The sequence below is a fragment of the Ciconia boyciana genome, chromosome 2 (assembly GCF_034638445.1).
Source record: "Ciconia boyciana chromosome 2, ASM3463844v1, whole genome shotgun sequence".
Classification (NCBI taxonomy): domain Eukaryota; kingdom Metazoa; phylum Chordata; class Aves; order Ciconiiformes; family Ciconiidae; genus Ciconia; species Ciconia boyciana.
Window position 1 is genome coordinate 2,452,859 of NC_132935.1, and position 20,762 is coordinate 2,473,620.

The following is a 20,762-nucleotide window of genomic DNA, read 5'->3' on the forward strand; positions in this document are numbered from 1 at the left end:
AACCAAAAAAGCACACAACCTCCATTCAGATATAGCCAGGAAGAGTTTAACCAAAAAGTTGTGCTGAAAGCTCTGTTGTAAAGACCTTGCCCACTCATCTTGTCTCACTAACCAAAAAACCCTAAATAAAAATAGGTTAGACTCCCCAAAGCACCTTCAAAACATTGCCTTTATAGACACACAAAGGCTGACCTATTGCAACGTCTTATGGATCCCTTACATAGGACCAACTTATGTCTTAGTTTAGGGAGACGGAAGATTTGATAAAAAAGAAAAAACTCTTCTGAACTCCTACCTAGGTGTATGAACTTCCTTACTATACTTAATAGGAAGGGAATTACCCTCTTCTGTATGAAAGATGTTTTGAACAGAAAAAGAGATAATAAAAACTAGTTTCTCCAACTTATGAAAGCCACTAGAGCTTGCTGTATTATATACCATCCCCTCACTCTATACAAGGTTTTTAATGCAACTGGGTTTTATTTACATGCACATTAAACTTTTCTTAGGATTTAGAGGAGTTTCTTTTAATGCTCTTTCTTGCCACATCATCTGCAGAGCTCTTTACTAGTAAGTGCTTATTAAAGCAATCTTCTCCCACGTGTAACCCAGCAATAAACTGCTACAGAATGAGGTGGTAAATCTTAATGCATTCTGAAAGAAATGGTGCCCTTGCAGGACAAGGGGAATGGAACAAAAAAAATAAAAAGAGAGAAAAAAAAGAAAAAATATTTTCTGAGCTTTAATTTTTATTAAGAACACCTTTTATACTGAAATTCAGAAAATGCAGATGGCTTTTTCTGAATCTTGATGTGCTACTGTAATTTCTTTTGGGGGATGATGGGCAGCTGGAAAAAGGGGACAGGCAGGGGAGTGCTAAGCTACAGGGAAGCTATAGGAGCATTTTCCTAAAATGACAACTGATAGGGAACAATATGACCTGATCTTTAACCACCATTTGTATTGGTAACTGGAGCATACCCAGGTCTCTCTTCGTCCATAAGACACACTATAATTCCACATGGGGCTTAACAAGATTTCAAAGTGCAGCTGAGAAAGAAATTGTATCCTGAAGCACTGGAGTGGGACATGTGGGATGAATAAACAACTTTTTCCATTTGCCTGATCTCACATTAACCTCCAGTGCTGAAAACACACATCTTTATACCTTGAAATAAGGATCAAGCTATGGGCAAGAGCTGACAGAAGAAATTTCTTCTGATTTAAGGGGCCATTTATCTCAGAATCCCATGTAAAATGCAACTCTTCTGAGTGGATGAAGCACAGTGTTTGTGACCTGAAATACAGGATTCCCAGTTAGGTTTCCACATGCATCATGGGAAAGATACGGAGCAACACATCTGCTACAGAAACATGAACTATGCAGCTGAGGATCTTAAGCTTGGATTTACCAGAGAGGAAACAAACCAAGCACAGATCATATTTCTCTCTACAGAAATGCCATGACCTCATCAGTTAATTGCTTGCTGGCACCAGTTTTAAGCATGAAATATGGTCCTGCCAGATCCCTCTGTAAGTATCAGAGCCAGCTGAAGTGCCCTTGTTTCACTGGAAAGCATCCCTGGAAATTGTGTCTTTGATAAGAAGCACAGAGAGAGAGATCAGCTTCAGCCACCTGACTGCTGCATCTTCCTCAATCTTCAAAAAGTTGCGATGAATATTTCTGCTTTTACAATTTTAATTCAGAAAAGCAGGGGAATAGGTTAAAGCTGCCATTAGATTCTTCTCCATTGTTTCTCTTTCTGGACACATCATTTTCAAGTACCTACTGACTAAAACTGCCAGACACAGAGCCAGTCCAAGTTGCAACAGAAAACAGAAGATTTAGATTAGATATAAGGAAGAAATTCTTCACTATGAGGGTGGTGAGGCACTGGAACAGGTTGCCCAGAGGAGTTGTAGCTGCCCCATCCCTGGAAGTGTTCAAGGCCAAGTTGGATGGGGCCTTGAGCAACCTGGTGGAAGGTGTCCCTGCCCATGGCAGGGGGGTTGGAACTAGATAATCTTTAAGGTCCCTTCCAACCCAAACCATTCTATGATTCTATGATCATGGAGGAACTAGAAGGTAGGGTTGGACTAATTTCTTCTGCATTTAAGGAACTGCAGTTTGTCTCCCTACAACCTGGTCACCCCTTTTAGAGTGCACAAAGAGAAAAAGGTGCGTGCAGTAAGTGATTCAAGTGACATATTTTGAGTGCCTATGTTAGGATGCTCCAACCTCCATTGCTAAGTTTGACTAGCTCTCTGTGGACTACCAAGGGAGTTTGGAGACATCAGCTTAGGTGCCAGTGTCTGCGCTGAATCCCATAACAAGTGATCTGCCCAAAGCCTTGGGGCTGAGATTACACAACTTCAGCAAAAGGGCAAGTTGTCCAAAATTCATGCTCCCAGGATGTCTGTGCTGGACCAGGATCTTGTCCCACCACCTGGGCTCTGATCTCTAAATCCAAGCAAGAGGCTTTCCATTGCTCTGGAAGATGCCAGCTGGTTGCATTCGTATTTACAACTCACTTGCCTTCGAATGCTCAGAGGAAACATTTCTGCCAGTTTTTCTTTCACACCAATATTTACAACTCACTTGATCAGGGCTGAGGTGGTTTATTTCAGGGTAATTAATTATACCAGGGACTTCGTACATTAAAAATTAATGAAAGGAGAAACTGATTCATTTGTTTGATCTTCATGTGGAGGTAGAAAAAAATCTCACCTCCTCTGAGAAGGAAAAAAGTCCTGTTTAAAGCTTGTACTCATGTTATGAGGGTAATGCCTTAATCAAGGGCAGCTGTAATTCAGCATTGTATGGACAGTTTTGTTCCTTGTTTCTCTGCAGCACCTTCCCATTCAGCCCTCTCTAATGGATTCACTCATTCTCACATCACATATAGGTGTTGGTCTTTCCATGATATGTATATGCACAGCATAGCAACAAAAAAACCACACATGGACTTGGCACAGGGCTCCCCTCTATCCCCCATCCGATAGAGCCCAGGAGCTCTGTTCATCTCCCTGGCTCCAGCTACTCGACTGAACTCCATTTTTTTGATGAGGAGTTATTTAATAAGATTTTTTTAATTGGTTTTCTCTAGGTTTTGCATGGACCAAATTAAACCCATAATGTGTGCAGATAAATGTACTGCTACCCCAGGGCTGGTATATCACACAGTGAGATGCTCTTTATTAAACCAATTTTTCTTTTTAAATCACCTTCCTCAGAAGAGAGCTAGGAGAGAAGGAAGATGCTCTCGTGGCACATAAGCCAGCCTGGAGACTTGCTCCCTGCTCTATGCTACTGCCCACAGTGACTAAATATGAATGTACATGAGTGCAAGGGGAGCTGCTTTTTTCTTTGCCTAAGTTCATCTTTGATCAATGTGTATAAAAATAAAACTCCTGGAGCAAGGCACATCTTCTAGAGCAGTGTATGGAGCCCAGCAGCCAAACTCCTCTTGCAAAACCCAAACGTGGCTGTGGGCTTAAGTGCATTAACCACTATATCTGTATTTTTTAAGGGACAACCTAAATTACATCATTTTGATTGAGCCAGAACAGAGATGTGAGCAAGCCCTCAGACATTTGCATTGTCTGTACCCTTTAGTGAGCTAGAAAACTAGTTCCTCTGGTAGCTTCTTGGGGCCACTGCAGTCAACGGTTTCTTTGTGTTTTCCCTGATAGGCTGGTTCCTAAAAAAAAGGGCCTGATCCTTTTGCTTATAAAAGCCAAGCAGGCACCACGTGGGTTTTAAGAGCAATGGTCCCTCTTTCCAGAAGCAGGACCATAAATAGGAGGTGGGACCCATTTAACAAAGCGAGGTAAGAGCATCTTTGACATTAATCTTGCCAATGTGGAAAGGATGGTTTTAAACTAGATATTTCAAGGGATGGTGGTAACAGCTGGCAGTTGATTGAGGGAACTGTAGATCAGAGTAGTTAGTATTTAGCGTAAGGTAATGGGTAAGAGAAAGGCCCCAGGAAAGATGAAAACAGGTTAGAAAATGATCCGCTTCCCATGCTTGTGCACAAATGCCTGACAAACAAGCGGAGGAGACAGAGCTCTGCCGCGTGGGCCCCTCTGCTGCGCAATAACAGAGAGGTAGTGGGACAGCTTGCAGGACTGAGTCCCATAATGGACACTACGGGCTCCCCAGGAAAGGCAGGTAGGTTAGACCAGAGACCTCCAGAGGTCCCCTCCCACTTGCATGTTTAGGAATCTGAAGTTCTACTTAGAAAATTGCTGGTAGCCAATAATATCATTCAAGGGAGGTGATTTGTGGAAGATTGCACTCTTGCTGCACCGAATACACAAAAGCTGTTTCAAGCTGTGACTCAGGAAGATGAGAGAGGACACTGTGCACAGCCAGTTTTGAATGTGATGTGGCTGGTGCTCCTCAGAAGTATGCTTGATAATGTAGGAATGTGCCTACCTCCCTGATGGTCACTTGGGCAGAGGGATAGATCCCTGCAGAAAGCAGCTAGAAATACAGACCAGAGCCAAGGTCAGGAGGAAGGGTTTTCCCTTCCCACCCAGACCACCTGCTAGGGAGGATTTTTCTCATCCTCCTTTGCTGAGTCAAAGAAAGACACCGTTAGAAGAGCTTGTTTCAAGGGAGAGTAACTAGGGAATGAGAAACGAAGGAAAGGGTGAAAATGGAGAAAACCTGGACGAGAGGTTTTCTCCAGGACGAGACCAAGAGAAAGTGATTCCCTGATTGCATCAGGTTTGTGTCCTGGTGGGTTGGCTTACAGCATGCATGCAAAGGGCTAGTGGAGGCAGCTGGACAATAGGAAAAGCAATGGCTCACCACCATTGCATCCTGCAGTTTGGGATAGCCACCATATCTGTCTTTCTGTCCAAGGGACACACTGCCCCAGCACCAGACTAGCTAAGTACCTAACTTCTACTGCATTTATCCTCTAGAGTTCAAAAAGAAAGAGGTTAAGAGGTTAGAGCCATTTCCAAGCACAGAGAGAGGGACATGACTGAAACACCACAGGGAAACCATACACTTCAGCTGTTACTGTCATTTTACACCTGGAGTTTTGCTTGTTTTCTCATGAGAAAGAGTAAAAGGAAGAGGGAGTGAGAGGTGCAGCAGGAAAACAAATAAAAAAGATAATGAGAAAAGATGAGAGGTCAAGAAAAAAGGATAAAGGGGGATGGGACACAAAGACAAAACATGCAGGAAAAAGAAGGAAGACATGCACTGGCTTCACTAGTCAATGTTACGTGAGAAATAAGCAGAATCTGCAGTGCTGGACAGCGGTGTAGGACCCCATCAGAAAGCAAGAGATTGATAAAGGGAGAGAAGGGAGACAGAAGAAGAGAGAAGAAGGGAGAAATTAAAGCAGCAGCAAGTGAAAAATAATCAAAGATAAATAAAGTCGACACAAAAAACGACTGTCATTTTCTCTTGCAGGCACTCTGAAGTGAGCCGTACGAGCAGAGACTTTAATTTGCCTCCTTCCCACAGACTCAGCCTTGCTGATTCATTCAACTCGGCAAGGCTACACTGCTCACTAACCTATAGTACCAATTTATATGCTAATCGCCTTCGTTTGTAAATCAAGGCAGTCTTCTCCAATGCCTCCCCCCACCCTAAATTCACTGGTGCGAAATGCTGTCCATCTCTGTACACAGGGCTGGGAATTGCCGCCTCTGAGACACAAAAGACATCAAATCCTAAATAATTGGATCACTGATGGAGTTCATCCCCGTGGATTAAGTTGCTGTTTCATCTCAGCCCCTCACCTGCTCAGCAGGAACCTTTCTGAAGAGTTTTATAATTAGTCAAGCCTGGGAAAGGGAAAAGAGGAAAAATAAATTTAAAAAAATCCCTCCTTTTCCTCTCTGTCCTCCAGTGTTGCCTGATTTTCTTCTTCATAGCTCAGAGATCTCTCTTGGAAGGACAAGCTGGGACAAGGAAGCAGCACCATTTGTTTCTTAGACCCCTTTTCCACTTTTGAAAGAGTCTATGAGTACCTGAAAAGGACAAGTCTGGCAGGAGCCTGCCCATATCCAGAGGACAGATTGGAAATTAAATGGAACTATTAAGGTCCCAGGTTTTTTCCAGTCTTCTGCTGGAGGACTCCTGGGGGACGAGAGAAAAAAGCATCCTGATCTTCCAAAGGAAAGATGCCTTTGGAAAGCTTTGGAAAAAACAAGAAGTCTGTTTTCTTAAAAGAGGTTAGGATTGCACTTAATTCATCACCTGCTTAAAATGAGATCTTTTGATCCCTTCTGTTCCCTCTGAGAGAATCCACTCTCACTACACGGTGCTGCTCCAAGCACCCACTGGGATTATGAATCAAGCTAAGCAGAAAAGGATGTGAATCTGGGTCTCCTACTGCACCGCTAAATATTCTGCAGGGGACATATAACGTGCTCAGTTACTTTGAACAGAAAATCTGTCCTCTTCTTGACAAACAATCTTTCACAATTTCTGGATTTCCACAGGCCAGTAAAAACAGGGTAGTTTGGTATGCAAAGGTTGCTACTTGGAGTAATTAATACCAGTCCTTAACACTCCAAGACTCCTAGCCAAGTTTCTAGCAATCAATACCAAAAAAAAGGAAGAAAGTTACAGAGTAATCATGCACTTTTACCTCCAAAAGCAGCCCCATCTCTTCTTGGAAGCCCTTCCTTCAATATATTTTTAATCAGGATGCTTTCTTGCTGTCAGCTTTTGTGGTTCATGGCACCCAAAGGGATCCCCAGTATGAACTACTCCTGTACAGACAGAAGAAAGCCACTGCTGAGTCCCTAGACTGGACCCATGGGGTTTGAAGATGTCCTTTGGGTGAACTTTTACCGCTTTCCTCTTTTGAACACAGTAACTTTATGAAATCCTGCGTTAACAGCGATGGAGGTAAATGCTTAATGAATGGCAAAGGCAGCACAGTGACATTCACATCTCCCAGGCTGCAGGTCAGGGCGCTGTGGTCCAACCCTGCACCTGATCACCATAGTGTCCTATCTTCTTATAAGATGCTATTCCTAATGATTTTCTTTGTCCTAATGGTTTGCTTTGTTCTCTCTATCTTGAGCCTATGTGTGAATGCGATGAGCTGCAAGCTGGGCTGGCTATAAGCAACGTAGGAGATCTGGGGCCAGTTACTAGACTGGGACCACCAGCCTCAGGAGCTCAAGGGTCCTGGTGCCAGACACTGGGGAGGACTGGGACCTGAGAGACAACTGCTGAATAGACTAAGCCCAGCTGCTGGAGAGACCCATGCTGAGCATGAATATCCCTATAAGGTCAACCCTTGTCAGCTGGGGAGGAGGAAGAGGATGGGGCCATCCATGCTGACCTTGTTTATGTGAGTGTTATGTGTGTTTATGGGGTGCTGGTAAAGACACTGTTCTCCGTGCTGAGCTGTGTGACTGGCTGTGTCTGTACTCTGTGTGTGTGCATCTGCTCAGAAGACATGCTCACTCCCACTGAGGTCTGGACTTGGGGACGCAGAGCTGCACAGCTTTTGTGCTGGGGCAGAAGGAAAGCCCTGTCTTATAGCTCACTGGATGTGGCCATCTCTAAGGCCCTTCTCTTCTGTTGTGTCTCCCTCTTGAACCAACTCCATGTTACTACCTCCCCAGCTCTCCCCCAGGTTGGAATTACCACACTGCTAGTTAGAAACCACATCCTAACTTCCACCCTTAATTTTCCCATTTCTATCTTTATAATCAGGGACTCTTGCACCATCAACGTCCTCTAGGTTCAATAATTCTTGTTCTCTTTTGCTGTTCCCTCCCTCCATTCAACAGTCATCAGCAACAGTCATAAACCTCTTAACATGGTTTAAACAGACTAAAAGAGACAGTCTCTCTCAGTCTGACCATGTGGTCTCGGTTCCTCTGAGCTTTTGAACAGCCTTTCTCAGTTTGAATCCCTCTTCTCTGACCGTGTGTGACTGGTTGCACTGGTCTCACCACCAAGGAGGCACCAGGAGCTTGGGCAGCCCCAGGACCCCTCAGTGCCTGGACACACACAATGCTCCAAAGGAATTTCACCAGGTTCTTGCAAACTGTCATCTCCTCCTCTTTATTAACACTGGAAAGGTCTTTCCTGGTACCCCTCGAGCTTGGCATTTCATTTTCCTCTGATTGATGATTGTCCTGAATGCATTCAAGCCTCTCTCCCTTGTTGCTCCCATCTGCTGAGCCTCCCAGGCTGCAGCATGAGTTCTGTGCTTAGCTTGACTGTGTGCTTTGTACTATGAAATGTTATTCTGTTCCTCTCCCCGGCTCTCACCAGGCATCTAGTTCTTGGATGATGTCTCAATCCTTCTCTGTATTGACAATGTCCCTCAAAGTTTTGCCTCCAAATCTTTTCTTGACAAACACTTAACTTTTTTTTCCAAGGCTTCAAATATATTAAATAAGACAAAATCTTCAACTTAACTGAGGAACATGATTATTGACTCCTGCCCTACTCCCATCACAGTCTTTTATGCCCCAGCACCTTCCTTATCCACTACCCACATTTTCTCTACCAATACCACAGTGCAATAGTTTAGGAGATCCTTTGCTGAGAATAGACAAAATATTCTGATCACAGATCTAAGCTCATGGAAATCAGCTGTTTTATTTAAGGAAGATAATTAATTACTATGGAAAAGAACTCTTTGGCCAACTATCTATGCAGTGTGATCCATTTTCTATTTCCTTTTGTCTTTATTGATTCTTATAATGGGCCCAAAGCCCTGCCTGACACTGAATGGAGGTGAGCTTTTATAAACCAAGCTGATTTGCACTGTCCTGGCCCAGCTGGACTGAGAGCATCAATGAGGCCAAGCTTTTAAATCACTTTCTTTCATTAACAAACAATAGGTGTCAGCGCTGAAATGCCAACCCTTCCCCATCTCACGTCAGAAGAGAGATTATTTCATGGTCAGCAACTGAGACCCAGCAATGCCTTCTAGGCCTTTGACCTCTTCCAGAAAATTCAGCAAAACTAAGTGAGACGATTTTATACCTTGAATGGTATCATGGCTTGGCCTAAAGGGTGTCTGTGGAGGAACCAGATGGTCAGAATTTAACCTTTCCCTCTGCTGATGGATTTTCTGTGCTCAAGTCAAGCGTCTCTGCCTTTCCCTTGAGTTTCTGTCTTTCAAATAGGTTGCCAGCTCTTTGAAGGGGGCTCTTCGAAGGTTGCCAGCTCTTCGAATAAGAGCATGGTCTCTTATTTCCCTTGTAAATGCAAAACACCCATGAGTGATGGAAGCCTGTGTTGGCCGAAACCTCAAAGCTTGAGTTACAATATTAATAATAGGTCCAAACATGAGCTAACGTGAAGAAGCTGCCAATTATTTCAGACAACAATTGATCAAAGCCAAGAAACGCCTGATATACATTAAGCGACTCTTTGATTGTCCATTCCCTGAAAACCCTCAGCCCACACAGACCAGGAGATGACAATTTGCCTTTTCATTTAATTATTTCCCCTGAAGAGAAACTCTGCTGCACTTCTCTTGCTTCCTGCAGAATTTGCCTCCTCCTTTCTTGCCCGCTTTCAAATCACTCCCAACATTTGCATAACCTTCTTCGGTCATGGCTCCACCTCTGGAGAGGTGACTTGTCAAAGTGCTGCCACGAAGTGCTGTATTTTTTGAACTTCCATTGCTTTGAAGCTGACATTTTCCATTAGACAAAAAAAAAAAAGCCTCCATCCTGCTGTGCACCACATAAAGCACAGCTATGTGTTAGCTGCAGCAGCAGGTTGCTTTGCAAAACCTGCCAGGCATATGGGGAAATATAGCCACGCTGGGTACCACGACTGGTGCCCAACAAATTGGAGAAGCTAAAACATTAAGGCATTTATGCAAAAGTGATGCAGGGAAGCCTCTGACAAAGCTAGAAACTGAGTCTCCATCTCAGGAGTCTCTGCTCAGTGTGTGTTCCATAGCAAAATTCATGTTGTCTCCTGCGCTGCTAACCCCAAACAGGAACCCAAGCTCATTTTTCTCCTCTGTGCCCCAAGCTCTGTGGTTTTCATGCCTGTCCTGATCTCTGCAGGAGGGCAGCAACTTGCTGAGTTTAGAATTAAATAGTTCATTTGCAGCTGGTCACCCGCGGGAGGCAAAAATAAGCCAGTCCCATAGGATCAGGTGAGAAACGTACTTCTGCCTTGCTTTTCCTTTGCTGAAGCTGGACTTTATTAGCAGTCTGCTTGGTTGAAAAATTCAGTTTCCACATTATAAATAGAAAAAAAAAAAAAATCCCAGCCAACAACAAAAAAACAACAAAACAAAATCCAACAAAAAGCCATTGCAGATGTGCAGATCAGACAAATGCTACTGCAGCTAATTAATTGCTTCATATTGCTTAATTCACATTCTCTTTCTGAAGTTCACTGAGCACATTTCTCACATAAATCTTAGCTGCTGCCTGAGTCCCTTTTTCAAGGCAGTTTGACATCAAAAAATGCAGTATATTTAACCTGTCCCAATGTATTTTAATGATTTTGTACATTTACAGTTGTTTAGTTGTGTGTTTATGAAGTAGTAGGTAAGTACGTGTGCATGAGGGTGTGTGAGAACAATATATATATGTGTTTATATGCATGTACATGTGCCAGAGATTTAGGGTCAGAGTATTGTTTAGCATCACGTATGATATTTTGCCCCATGAGCACTGTGTAGGGCATGGCAGTGGCTCTCAGTACGGGGTTATACATACACACTGAGCATGGGCATGTGAAAATGCTAAACCACTCCTAGCTCCATTAGAAAAATGCCTGTCACTACTGACTCTGCTCCAGACATGTTGATTTTGATGATCAGGCAGGTATTTGCTTTTCTTTAGAAATCTGGATTAATTAACTGAAGCAATACCTTGGTGATGTCCTGTTTTCTACATGATGCTCTAAGCCTTTAAATTTTCACCTTCTTTAATGAACAAGTGTTTAACACCTGCCCAGCTGCTGGTGCTAATGGAGCTGCAGGCATTTACCTGGCAGAAAATTTCATGGTACTGACTTCTCTTTTCCTCAAATTTGGCCTTTTACCTAAAGGACTTTAAAGTCAATGGGAAGTGGTGATGGTGGGGACTCAGCCCTGGTGTGTGTCTGTAGACGTGGAGTCATCTAGCACAAGTCAGGGTGCAGCAGCTGAGTGCAGCACACTTGCACTTGGTTATTTCTTAAATGAAATCTGCAAGGGAAGAAAGCAAACAAAACCACCCAAACCTTACATAGGATTCTTCCCCACAGGCTGAGAGTCCTGCTTGTCCTCTCTTTCCATCCAAAATACAACATCTGTCCTTTCTTTCCCAATTTAGAAGTTCAAGGAGCTCTTGCAAACTCTGCAGGAGCCAAGAGATGTTGCTTTTCAAAGAAGCAAACAGCTGTGAAGCAGCTGGATAGTGGGGACCTGATCCAGGATGGTGATCTTGGGACTTTGTTTCTCAAGGTGCCACAGCTCTTCTGGCTGCCATGGTGGCTCCATGCTCTCTTCAGAAGCCATGTTGCTCCTCACTAATGAGCCAAAGCTACAGTATCTCTGGGACACAGAAGGAGATGAGCAAGGCCCACCTCCATGTGGTGGGGCTCCACAGAGAGTTGTTAGGGTGAACAAAGGAAGTTCAGATTGCATGGTTGACTTATCTCAAGATGATCAGGGAAGAGACTGAAAAGTGACTGAAAGCTGACTACCTCATTTCCCTGGGCCTCTTTTTTGGCATTACTGACATAACAGCTACTCAACTTGCTAACAAGCCAGTGCAATGAGTGATGTTCATTACTCAAACATAATGAGCATACAATCAGCAGTGAGTTTCTCTGTTGATGCTATTCAGCATCATGTCCTAAAAGGACTCTCAGGTTTTTAAGGCCAGGAAGGAATGATTTCAACCATCCAACATGAAGTCCTGCATGGCCCCAGCTTGTCTTCCACGTTGTCATCTCTAAGGCTTGGTAGGAAATTAGCCTGCCCAAGGGGCTTGCCAGCATAAGGGAGCTTTCAGCCTCAGATACATAAAAGGTTTTTTGGAAAATCATGAATGCAAATAGGTCTGAGCAAGCGAGCACCTGGAGAGGTCGTCCACATGGATCCCCTGAGGACTTCTTACTCAGAAGGCTGTTGAAAGCTACTTTGAAGGTGTTTTCTATTTGCTTGAAAGCTTCAAGGCAGACACTTCCCTGGGGAGGCGCTGACCTCTTCCTGGGAGGAGCAGGTTGGGGAAAATAAGAAGGAAAGAAAAAACCCAGCCATCTTCTTTCTTTTCTTCTCTGTTTAGGTCTTGTCAAAACAGGAGCTCAGGAACAGATATTCATCTCAGGCCCAGATTCATCCTACCTCATCTTGGACACCTCAGGTAGTAGCATAGTGAGCTCAAGCACTCCCTTCAGCCACAAAATAGATCGACCGCAGAGAGTAACCTCCTGCCCTGGTCCCAAATCTTCCAGGAATGGTGTCTTGCTCCATATGGGCCTTTTCCTATATGGGTAGCCCAGAGAAAATGCTTTGCATTTTCTTCAGTTTTCAGATTCTTCTCAATTTTCCAGCACAGCCATGTTTTCCCAGAGTAGCAACCAAGGAGTATGATTTCTTACATGTGCAATGTACCATTTATCCACTGCCGCAGCATGGCTGTGCTTCCTCTTTGTGGGATCATGGTGTATGTACAGGTGTTCTGCGTTTGGCCCATGGCTATAGCCTGGCGTGGCTGCAAGGCAGGATCATGGGCTCCTAGGACAGCTCAGGGGGACCTCAGGAGGCCCTTTCAAAGCTGAACTATCCTGTCACCCTCCCTTGCAGCCACACCACATTATAATCACAGCGCAAACTGAAACCACCTGTACATACACTGACCTCCTGCGTTCTCCACCTCTGATAGTGCTGTTATTTACAGTCCCATGAACACAGCGGGGACATGTGCTTCCTCCTTCCAGCTCCCCTTGATGAGAAGCAGCAGGACCTCCTGACCCATTTCTAGGGCTGTGATATGAGGTTTGGGCTCTCCTGCCCTCCCAGCCCGTCACCTCATGTGGTGCCTGGTGGTTAGTATTTCCCTTCTGCCTGCTAATGCTATAGGAGTATGGTATGTGAGATGTAGGGCGAGAAACACCCCTGTAGGAAGGATGGAGAAGCCCTGGGACTCACCATCAGGTGCTGCTGGTTGAAGAAGGGTTCGATCATGGCTCAGGGATGGGGGGACTGGGCTAAGAGCCTCCGGGCAGCCCCATGCTTCTGCAATCATTTCAGATGTTTCAGGATATCCAATTCATTTCAGCCAGGCCAAGAGAAGTCATTACATCCGGGGACCTACTGGGCCATGATGGCTTTGGATCGAGGCTCTGGAGAGAGGCAGCCCTGGATCTGATTTGCCAGACCCCTAAGCCTCCTGCAGTCCTGCCTGTAAACCTAAAAACTGTCAATCAGGTGATGGAGCAGAGTCAGGGAGATAAGGACACATTTTCTTGCTGGAGGATTTCAGCCATTCAAGGGTAAGCACCAAAGGAAGTGAATAATCCCTAGCTCAATTCATTTCTTGTCATCTTTCATGAGTGATATCCTTAACCACCTTGCGCACTGAGCTATGCTTCTGCTCGCAGCCTGCCTGGTAACGCAGGAGGTGGCAGGGAAATCCAGGTGAGGTTGTGATTGGCTTTGCAGGCATGCCAGCAGGGTAGCATCAGCATTTCCCTGGCCTTGTTGGAAACTATAACCCAGCATCACTGCCCTCTGCCAGTAATGCTGCCAGATCTGTGTTAAGTATCAGCCCCTCGCATCATATGACATTGGGAAGGGGGCATCAAGGTTTGGGTTAGAGGTACCTGCAGAAAAGCAGGCTGCGCTGCACAGAAAAGGGAATTCTTCGTGCCCTGGAAACGTGCATCATAAAGGGAGGTATTTTGGGGGGTATCAAGAACCTACGAAGCTAAAAGCAAAAGATGCACTCATGGGGCAAGTTTGGCCCCAGGCTATGGCTCTCCCAGAGTAGAGAGCCAAGGTGGCAGCTTGCAGGTCCAGGAGAGGTGTTTCCCAGCACCCGGGCATGATGCAAACCACACGTGGGGCGTGGGCAGGGGCGCTTTTAAAAAGCAGACATCTCTAGAGTTTACACCTCTTTTATTAGAAATAAGAAACATTCATTTTGTGCTCTGAAAACTGTACAGAAAAAAAACTGACGAACACAGAGAGGAGAGAGGCATGGCACGGAGCAGGGCAGGGCATGGGAAAACAGAATTAACCGGAGGAGCTGAGCAGAGAAAGTCGAATATCAACAGTTATTAAACAAACATTTATCTCTGTAATTACATAACACCGTTAATGTCCTGCAAGTCGGCTGGAGTGAATGGGTGAATGGGGAAGGTTGGAGCGAAGAGGGCAGACTTGGTCGGGCAGGGGAGGGGAAAAAAAAAGAGGAAAGAATTAAAACACAGTAGAAAGATATCTGTATGCTAAAATTCATAATATGTAATTATAATAATTACAATATCATACAACCCAGCATCTGAGGGAGGCCTTTGTGCTTTCCTGTTTCATAGAATAATCTAAAATTGAACAATAATATCACAGTTTTTATAAGTAATCAGTTTCCCTATTTTTTTAACTATTTGGATTTTTTAAAAGTTTTTCTTTCCATCCTTCATATTATACAGTTAATGGCAAGGTAAATGCCACTGTCCTTAAAGATCAGTTCCCCAGGTGGCCCAAAGGAAAATGGAAGCAGGGATGTCTGCATGTCAAGCAACATCTCTCAGTGGAGAAAACACAACTAGGGTCAGTGACTGTTTTGCATCTTGTATCCATTGTTAGCTTTTTCCTAAAAATGTGTTTTGTTTTGTTTTTTTTAAAAAGAGACTCAAACACACAGTAATAAGTCAGACCCTGATCAAGCGTTACTGCTGTCTGGCACAATCTGGCCACTCACAACCAGAGGTTTGTCGCCGCACATCTCCAAAGCTGGGATAGTTGTTCCAAACATCAGACAGACAGTGCTAGGAATGATAAAAAAAAAGAAGTCTGCGTGTAATGTCAGTGTGATATTTTTAATGATAAAAATATTGCACAACACTTTCTGGGGTCAAATGTAGATACCTTATTTTTTGTAAATAGCCTTGAGAAATGTTTAACGAAAAAAAAATCGTTATTATTTTTTTCATGGTGAAATAAGAAGACAGTATTTTATGATGAGGAATGTCCTGCTCTCCTGACCAGCTCCACCTCTTCCGTCTTGTAGGACCACAAACCTGCCTCCTGGCTCTGGGCAGCGGGGAGGGAGGAGAAGAGCCAGTGAGGGGAAAATAACCAAAACCCAAACTGAATAAAACAAAGCAAAACATTGCAAGCGAGCAACGAAGGCGCCGTGTATTCCCACCATCCCAAACTTTCCACGGAGCAACTTGCCTTCCACCTTCAGCAGGTGGCATCCTCACCCCATGCCTGCGCAGTCCTATGGCACAGAAAGGCATTCGAAATGACAAGAGTCAAAGAAAAGAAAGGTCTCGGGTTTCAAGTTCTCTTTTTATTGAAGAAAAGAAAAGAAGAAGGAAAAAAATAGATTATTTTGTTTGTTTGTTTGTTTGTTTCCAAGTGGACGTTATTCATGTTGTCAGTTTGTCTCAATGTCCTAAGGCAACATCTCTGTATACCAAATATCTCCAGGTACATTGGCAGATCTGTCTTTCCCTCTTTTTCTCTCTGCCTTCCAGGGAGGGGCAGCTTGGAATAAATCTGAGTCCGAAAGCAAGGAAAATAACAGAAAAAAAAAAAGGATGAGGCCAAAAGGACCTTTGCAAGGCCCGTGCTGAGTTTACCTATTTAACAGTCAATAAAATGACCTACATTCTTCTTGTTGGTCTGTTTTTCTAACACCTTCGACCCTCTCCCTGGAGACGGGGCAAGCAGGTTTTGGAGGTGGTCCTTTCCTCCTGTGCCTGTCCCACTCCTTAGGGTGCACAGGAGCTCTGCTGTGGAGGGATCAGAGGAGGAAGCCCCACCTTACCTCTCCACCTAAGCCATGGATGATGCCACCACTTCCCCCTCCAGGCCCCATGGGGACCCGCTGCAGGGGTGCCACGATGCCAGGTCACGGTGTGGCACATAAGAGTGGGAATGTCTTCTTGGCCACCACTTGGCGCGTCCCGTCTCCTTCCTTCTTGGATGAGCTGGTGAGGGAGAGGCGGGGGGCGAGGATCGGCAAGGGATGCCACAGACCCTCAAGGCTGCGTCTCCCCTGGGGATCTACGGCCAGACCGCATCCCAGCGAGGCTCCCGCAGGTGTCCCCTCTTGTGGTCCCCAAACAACCCCAATCTTCTTGGCCCTTTGCGGTGACTGCTGGGCGTCCTTCCACACCTCCCCGTGGCAGAGCAGGAAGGCTCCCGGCGTGTGGCAGCAGCCCGAAAGCATCTCGGCAGGGCTCGTCCCCTGCAGTCCCTCCCCACCCTCTGCCTCCTCCTCACTCTCTTCCAGGTTCACTTCTTCTCCAGTCCTACCTGGGAAAGCTCGTGTTGTCCTGAACCTACAGCTACTATACTCTATAAAGTAATATTCCCCCTCTCTGCTGAGAACAATACAAAAGTTACTCCATCTTACCAAGGGTTTCAAAAGAAACCAAACACTTCTCTCACTCGGTTCCGATTTAATTTAATCATTTCTTTAAAACGTGGTTTTGTTTTGTTTGTTTTGTTTGTTTTCTGGAAAAAAAAAGTCCCTTTCTTCCCTTTCTGCTCAGACCTCTGTCTGAAGGTCAATAATGTCTTGTCCCACCAGGGGGATGGTGGCTCCTGTTTTCTCCCACTCTACAGTTTTTAGTTCTAGGGGAGACTGTGCCACAGGTTCGATGTCCTTTTTAACCCATGATGGTGGGGACTGGACTTTCCTGATTCCTTCCCAGGGTCTCTTGTTTGGTGTCTGCTGTTTTTCTTGCTGCAAGAGGAGGGAAGTGTAAGAAAGGAGAGAAAGAAAGAAAGAGAGGTTAGTGCCTGTGCAAAAAATAGGATTTTTTCACCTCCTTCTCTTATATCAAAGGCAATTTTTTCTGTGAAACTCCTGATCCAAAATAAAGTGGGGTTTCAATGAAAATTGCACTTGGTGTGTAAACTGTCTATTTTTCAGGAAGAAAATATAAAGAGTTCTTTTTTTCATTGCTATCTCTATCACCTAACGCCTAGATATTTCAGCTTTCAGCTGAGGTTTTTGCCACTTGCATTTCCACTGAAAAACTGAACATGGTTTTGAGAATTCAAGATCTTTTTCTACTTCTATAGAAAATCCCCACATAGAAATCCAGATTACGATGAGGTCTTTTTGAACACACATCAACTAAATTTTATATAGATGAGAATATTTTTTTTATGTAGCACAGCTATTTCTAGGCTATTTAATTGCAGCAAAACATGCTAACTATTTTGCCAGTGAACCCATGCTGTTTGATGGGCTGGATTGTCAGCTCTGAAACTGAAAGCATTTCCATCAACTCCACACCAAGCCTTCAAGGCTTTATCGACTGTTGTTAGCCCAGACTCATGCCAGCATCCCACCATGGATATCAATTCAGAGAATATCTTTCAATGTTTCTGCCAATACGCACCAAGACAAGACTCTGGGGAGAGCTGAGGCTCTGTAAAACAGGTGTGTTCTTCAGTGTGTATATGAAGGAGAGTCCATGCAAAGATTTTAAATGAGTTGTTCCACTGAGCTTCTCCCCCCCACCAAGAGTGATGCTTTTTACAGTTAATTATCCCCACAAAACACTCCAGCACTGGGTGAGAAAAGGCACATAACAGGAGCATAGAGCCCCTTTGAGCCACCTGCCAAAGGGAAAGTGGCAGCTAGCGGAAAGGGTGGGAGGAAACGCAGCTGGGTGGAGGATGACAACAAGGAGAGAAGAAGTCTGAGGAGAAGGTGAGGAGACAGACATGGAGGTGACATGCAGCCCAAGACATGTCACAGCTCAATGCTGTCACCAAAATGTATTGATTGAGGGGAGATGAAGCCACACATAGACTGCAGTGTCATGATTGTACTCCAGGATGCTGCAGAGATTGCTGCAGCCCTATAGGAAACCTAAATACCCATCTGCTACATGCTAATCCACCTGCCTTAGCTTCTGATTTTGTCCTTTCCTAGGAAACTTTTGTAAGTCTCTTGTTTATCTCACCTCCATACTGCAACGCCGATAGGAAAGGCATTGTAGCATTATCCCTACAGGGACAGCTTTCATCACATCACCCAAGCCATGAATTTTGCTTTTCCAAACTTTCACCCTTAATATAAAAATGAGATACATTTGAAGTTGCTCCTGCATCCTCGTAGCTGCTCACAGGAACAAGGCACTGGGTGGGGTCATTTGGTGGCTAGAGAGTGGCAAATGTAGGAACCAGGTAAACCCGGTCTTCTCAATGTGAAGTGAAAACATCCTGAAATTATCTTTATTTTAATTCAAAGGGAGAAAAAGAACTTTTAAAAAGTCCTTTGAAAGACAATTTTTTCTTAAAAAAATCATGTTTTGGAAAAGTATTTTTCAGAATAATGTAAAACATGTCAGTTCTTGAAATCTGCAGCTGTGGTTTTCATTAAGCTCTATGACACAGAGCTTTTCTTACGCTGTTGGCGTTATTCTTACTTTATTTCATGATGTAACACAGTGGTGATTAATACTAATATGACTGAAAAGGTGATAGAATTGTTGATTTATTCCATTATCTATTTTGGAACTTATTTAAGAATGACTGCCACCAAAAACTGAAACTTTTTTATCTCTGTGTGTGTCTTAATGAGACAAGTTCAAGACTTCCTGAACTGAAACTTCTACCTATGGTGTTTTTGCAGGCCATTAGTCTGACATGAAAAGATGCAGCAAGAAAGTACACATAAAGACAAAAGCACATATAGAGCAAAAAATGGAATGAAACTGGAAGTTTCCCAAAAGGTGAAGAATAAAAAGCTTGGTCGGAACAGCTCTTTTCAATGAAAAAACATTTTGTTTTCTCCCACAATTGCTGTAATGCCACAAGTTTTCAAAGTTACTGATGTCGACAGCTGTATTATTTAACAGAGAGCAGCACAAATGATCATATGCATGAACTTCATAAACAATTCCATCTTTTCTCTCAAATGAAAGCCCTTCTTTGATGGCATTATTTACAGCCACCTTCAGCATCGGGTTCTTCTATTCCCAACCAATCTCTGTTTTAATAGTCCCTCCGTCTGCCACACTCCTGACCTTCAGCCTCTCCTTCATGCTGTGAGGATGCACCCAGATCTGATCATGTACACTGAACGTGATCAGAAAACCTCAGAGCCGTTCTCGTCACGGGCTGCTTTTGAGCTACCAAGTGAGAACAGCTGCAAATCCACGTAGGGAACAGAAACTGGGGGGGGGGGAAACAAACCCAAACAATTAGGAGTTCACATCTACAGCAATGGCCTCTGATCAGACCTGTCACTGGGGAACAAGACCTAAGGGTTAAAATAATTATTCAATGGCAATAACAACAGACATTAAATGTTGTGAATTATTAAGAATGGAGAAATTAAGAAAGGAAGAGAGAATGAAGCAGAAAACATCACTATACCAGTACATAACTCCACTCTGCACCCGCATCTTGAATATTACGTGCACTCCATGGGCTTCCTGATAGAAGGATACAGGGGAAGTGGTAAGGGTGGCCAATTTACAGCCATGAATAAATTTATGGAGCATGTTCTATAGGGGAAGGATTATACAGACTAAGACTTTTCAGCCTTGAAAAGAGATCATGGGTGGATGTGAAAGAGGTTTATGAAACTCTTAGTGGCTTGTTGATGATAGGAACGGACTACTGATGGTAGGGATCACCTCTTCCAACACAAGAACTACAAAGCATGATGAGACACCAAGCAGTGCCTAGCCCAGAGTGAACCCCAGGAGCTGGTCCTGCACACAGTGCCCAGCCGAACTGCAGACCACATTTCCACAGCTCTGTTGATGCTGGAAACTTTCAAAGTTATAAAAAGTATGTGGAAACATCCACAAAAGCAAAATCCATTCAGTACTATGAGGTAAGGTGACACCATTTTGCGTCAGGGGGCCTCTGAGCACAAATTACTGGAGTATTGGGGTTCTGTTTGAAGATGTACTACCACATGCTTGCCCTGTTCTTTTATCTTTCCAAGCTGCTTTAGATTCTGCTATGGAGAGAAGGCAGGGCCAGACTGGCCTAGGGTCTGACCCCACACAGTTGTTTCTACCTAGCTTATCAGTGTGATGTGTTATCTAGCTATGACTGTGGCGGGCTTAGTGACTCCAAAGATGTCTACTTACAGCTATAAGATGAAAAGGAGCCTTGGGACATCAGCAAATGGAGAGGGGAGGCTTGCTTTTAGTTTCCCACTTCTCGAAAAAGAATTAAGACTTCTCTAGTGATGCTGTGAGTGGAGGTGCTATCTCAGGGGTGGGCTGTACCGGCCGTCCACCATAGTGCACCAGCAGCTCACAGAGCTGTGTGCACAGCCATGATCTGAGCATGGGTGCAGAAGGACTCAGTGCCCAGTCGGATCTCTATGCAGGCTAAATGCAATCAGCCAGGCTGAGCTCTGGCAACGATGCTGGGAGACAAAAGAAAATCTTCTCCTCTTGGCAAGAGGCACCCTGGGAATTGGTAGCAGGGTCCCGGGAACAGCACCCTTTTTCTTTCCCTCCATATGGAAAAGGTTTTTATCAGGTCTGGGTCACTTGAACAGCATATAGCAACAGCCACTGGGCTCATGCTTCAGCTCTGGCATTTTCTTCCATCCCCACTGTAGGGTCTTAGCAATCC

The 20,762-nt window shown here is 44.4% G+C and overlaps 1 protein-coding gene across 1 annotated transcript in view; it reads right to left on the reverse strand.

Annotated features, from left to right (window-relative positions):
- Positions 1 to 15,463: 15,463 nt before the first annotated feature.
- Positions 15,464 to 20,762, reverse strand: part of ADGRB1 (adhesion G protein-coupled receptor B1) — a 278,797-nt gene continuing 273,498 nt past the window's right edge. Inside the window, exon 32 of the mRNA XM_072851811.1 lies at positions 15,464 to 16,887. Within this exon, the coding sequence (XP_072707912.1) occupies positions 16,690 to 16,887 (198 nt within the window). The 3' untranslated portion in view covers positions 15,464 to 16,689. The remainder of the gene's footprint in view (positions 16,888 to 20,762) is intronic.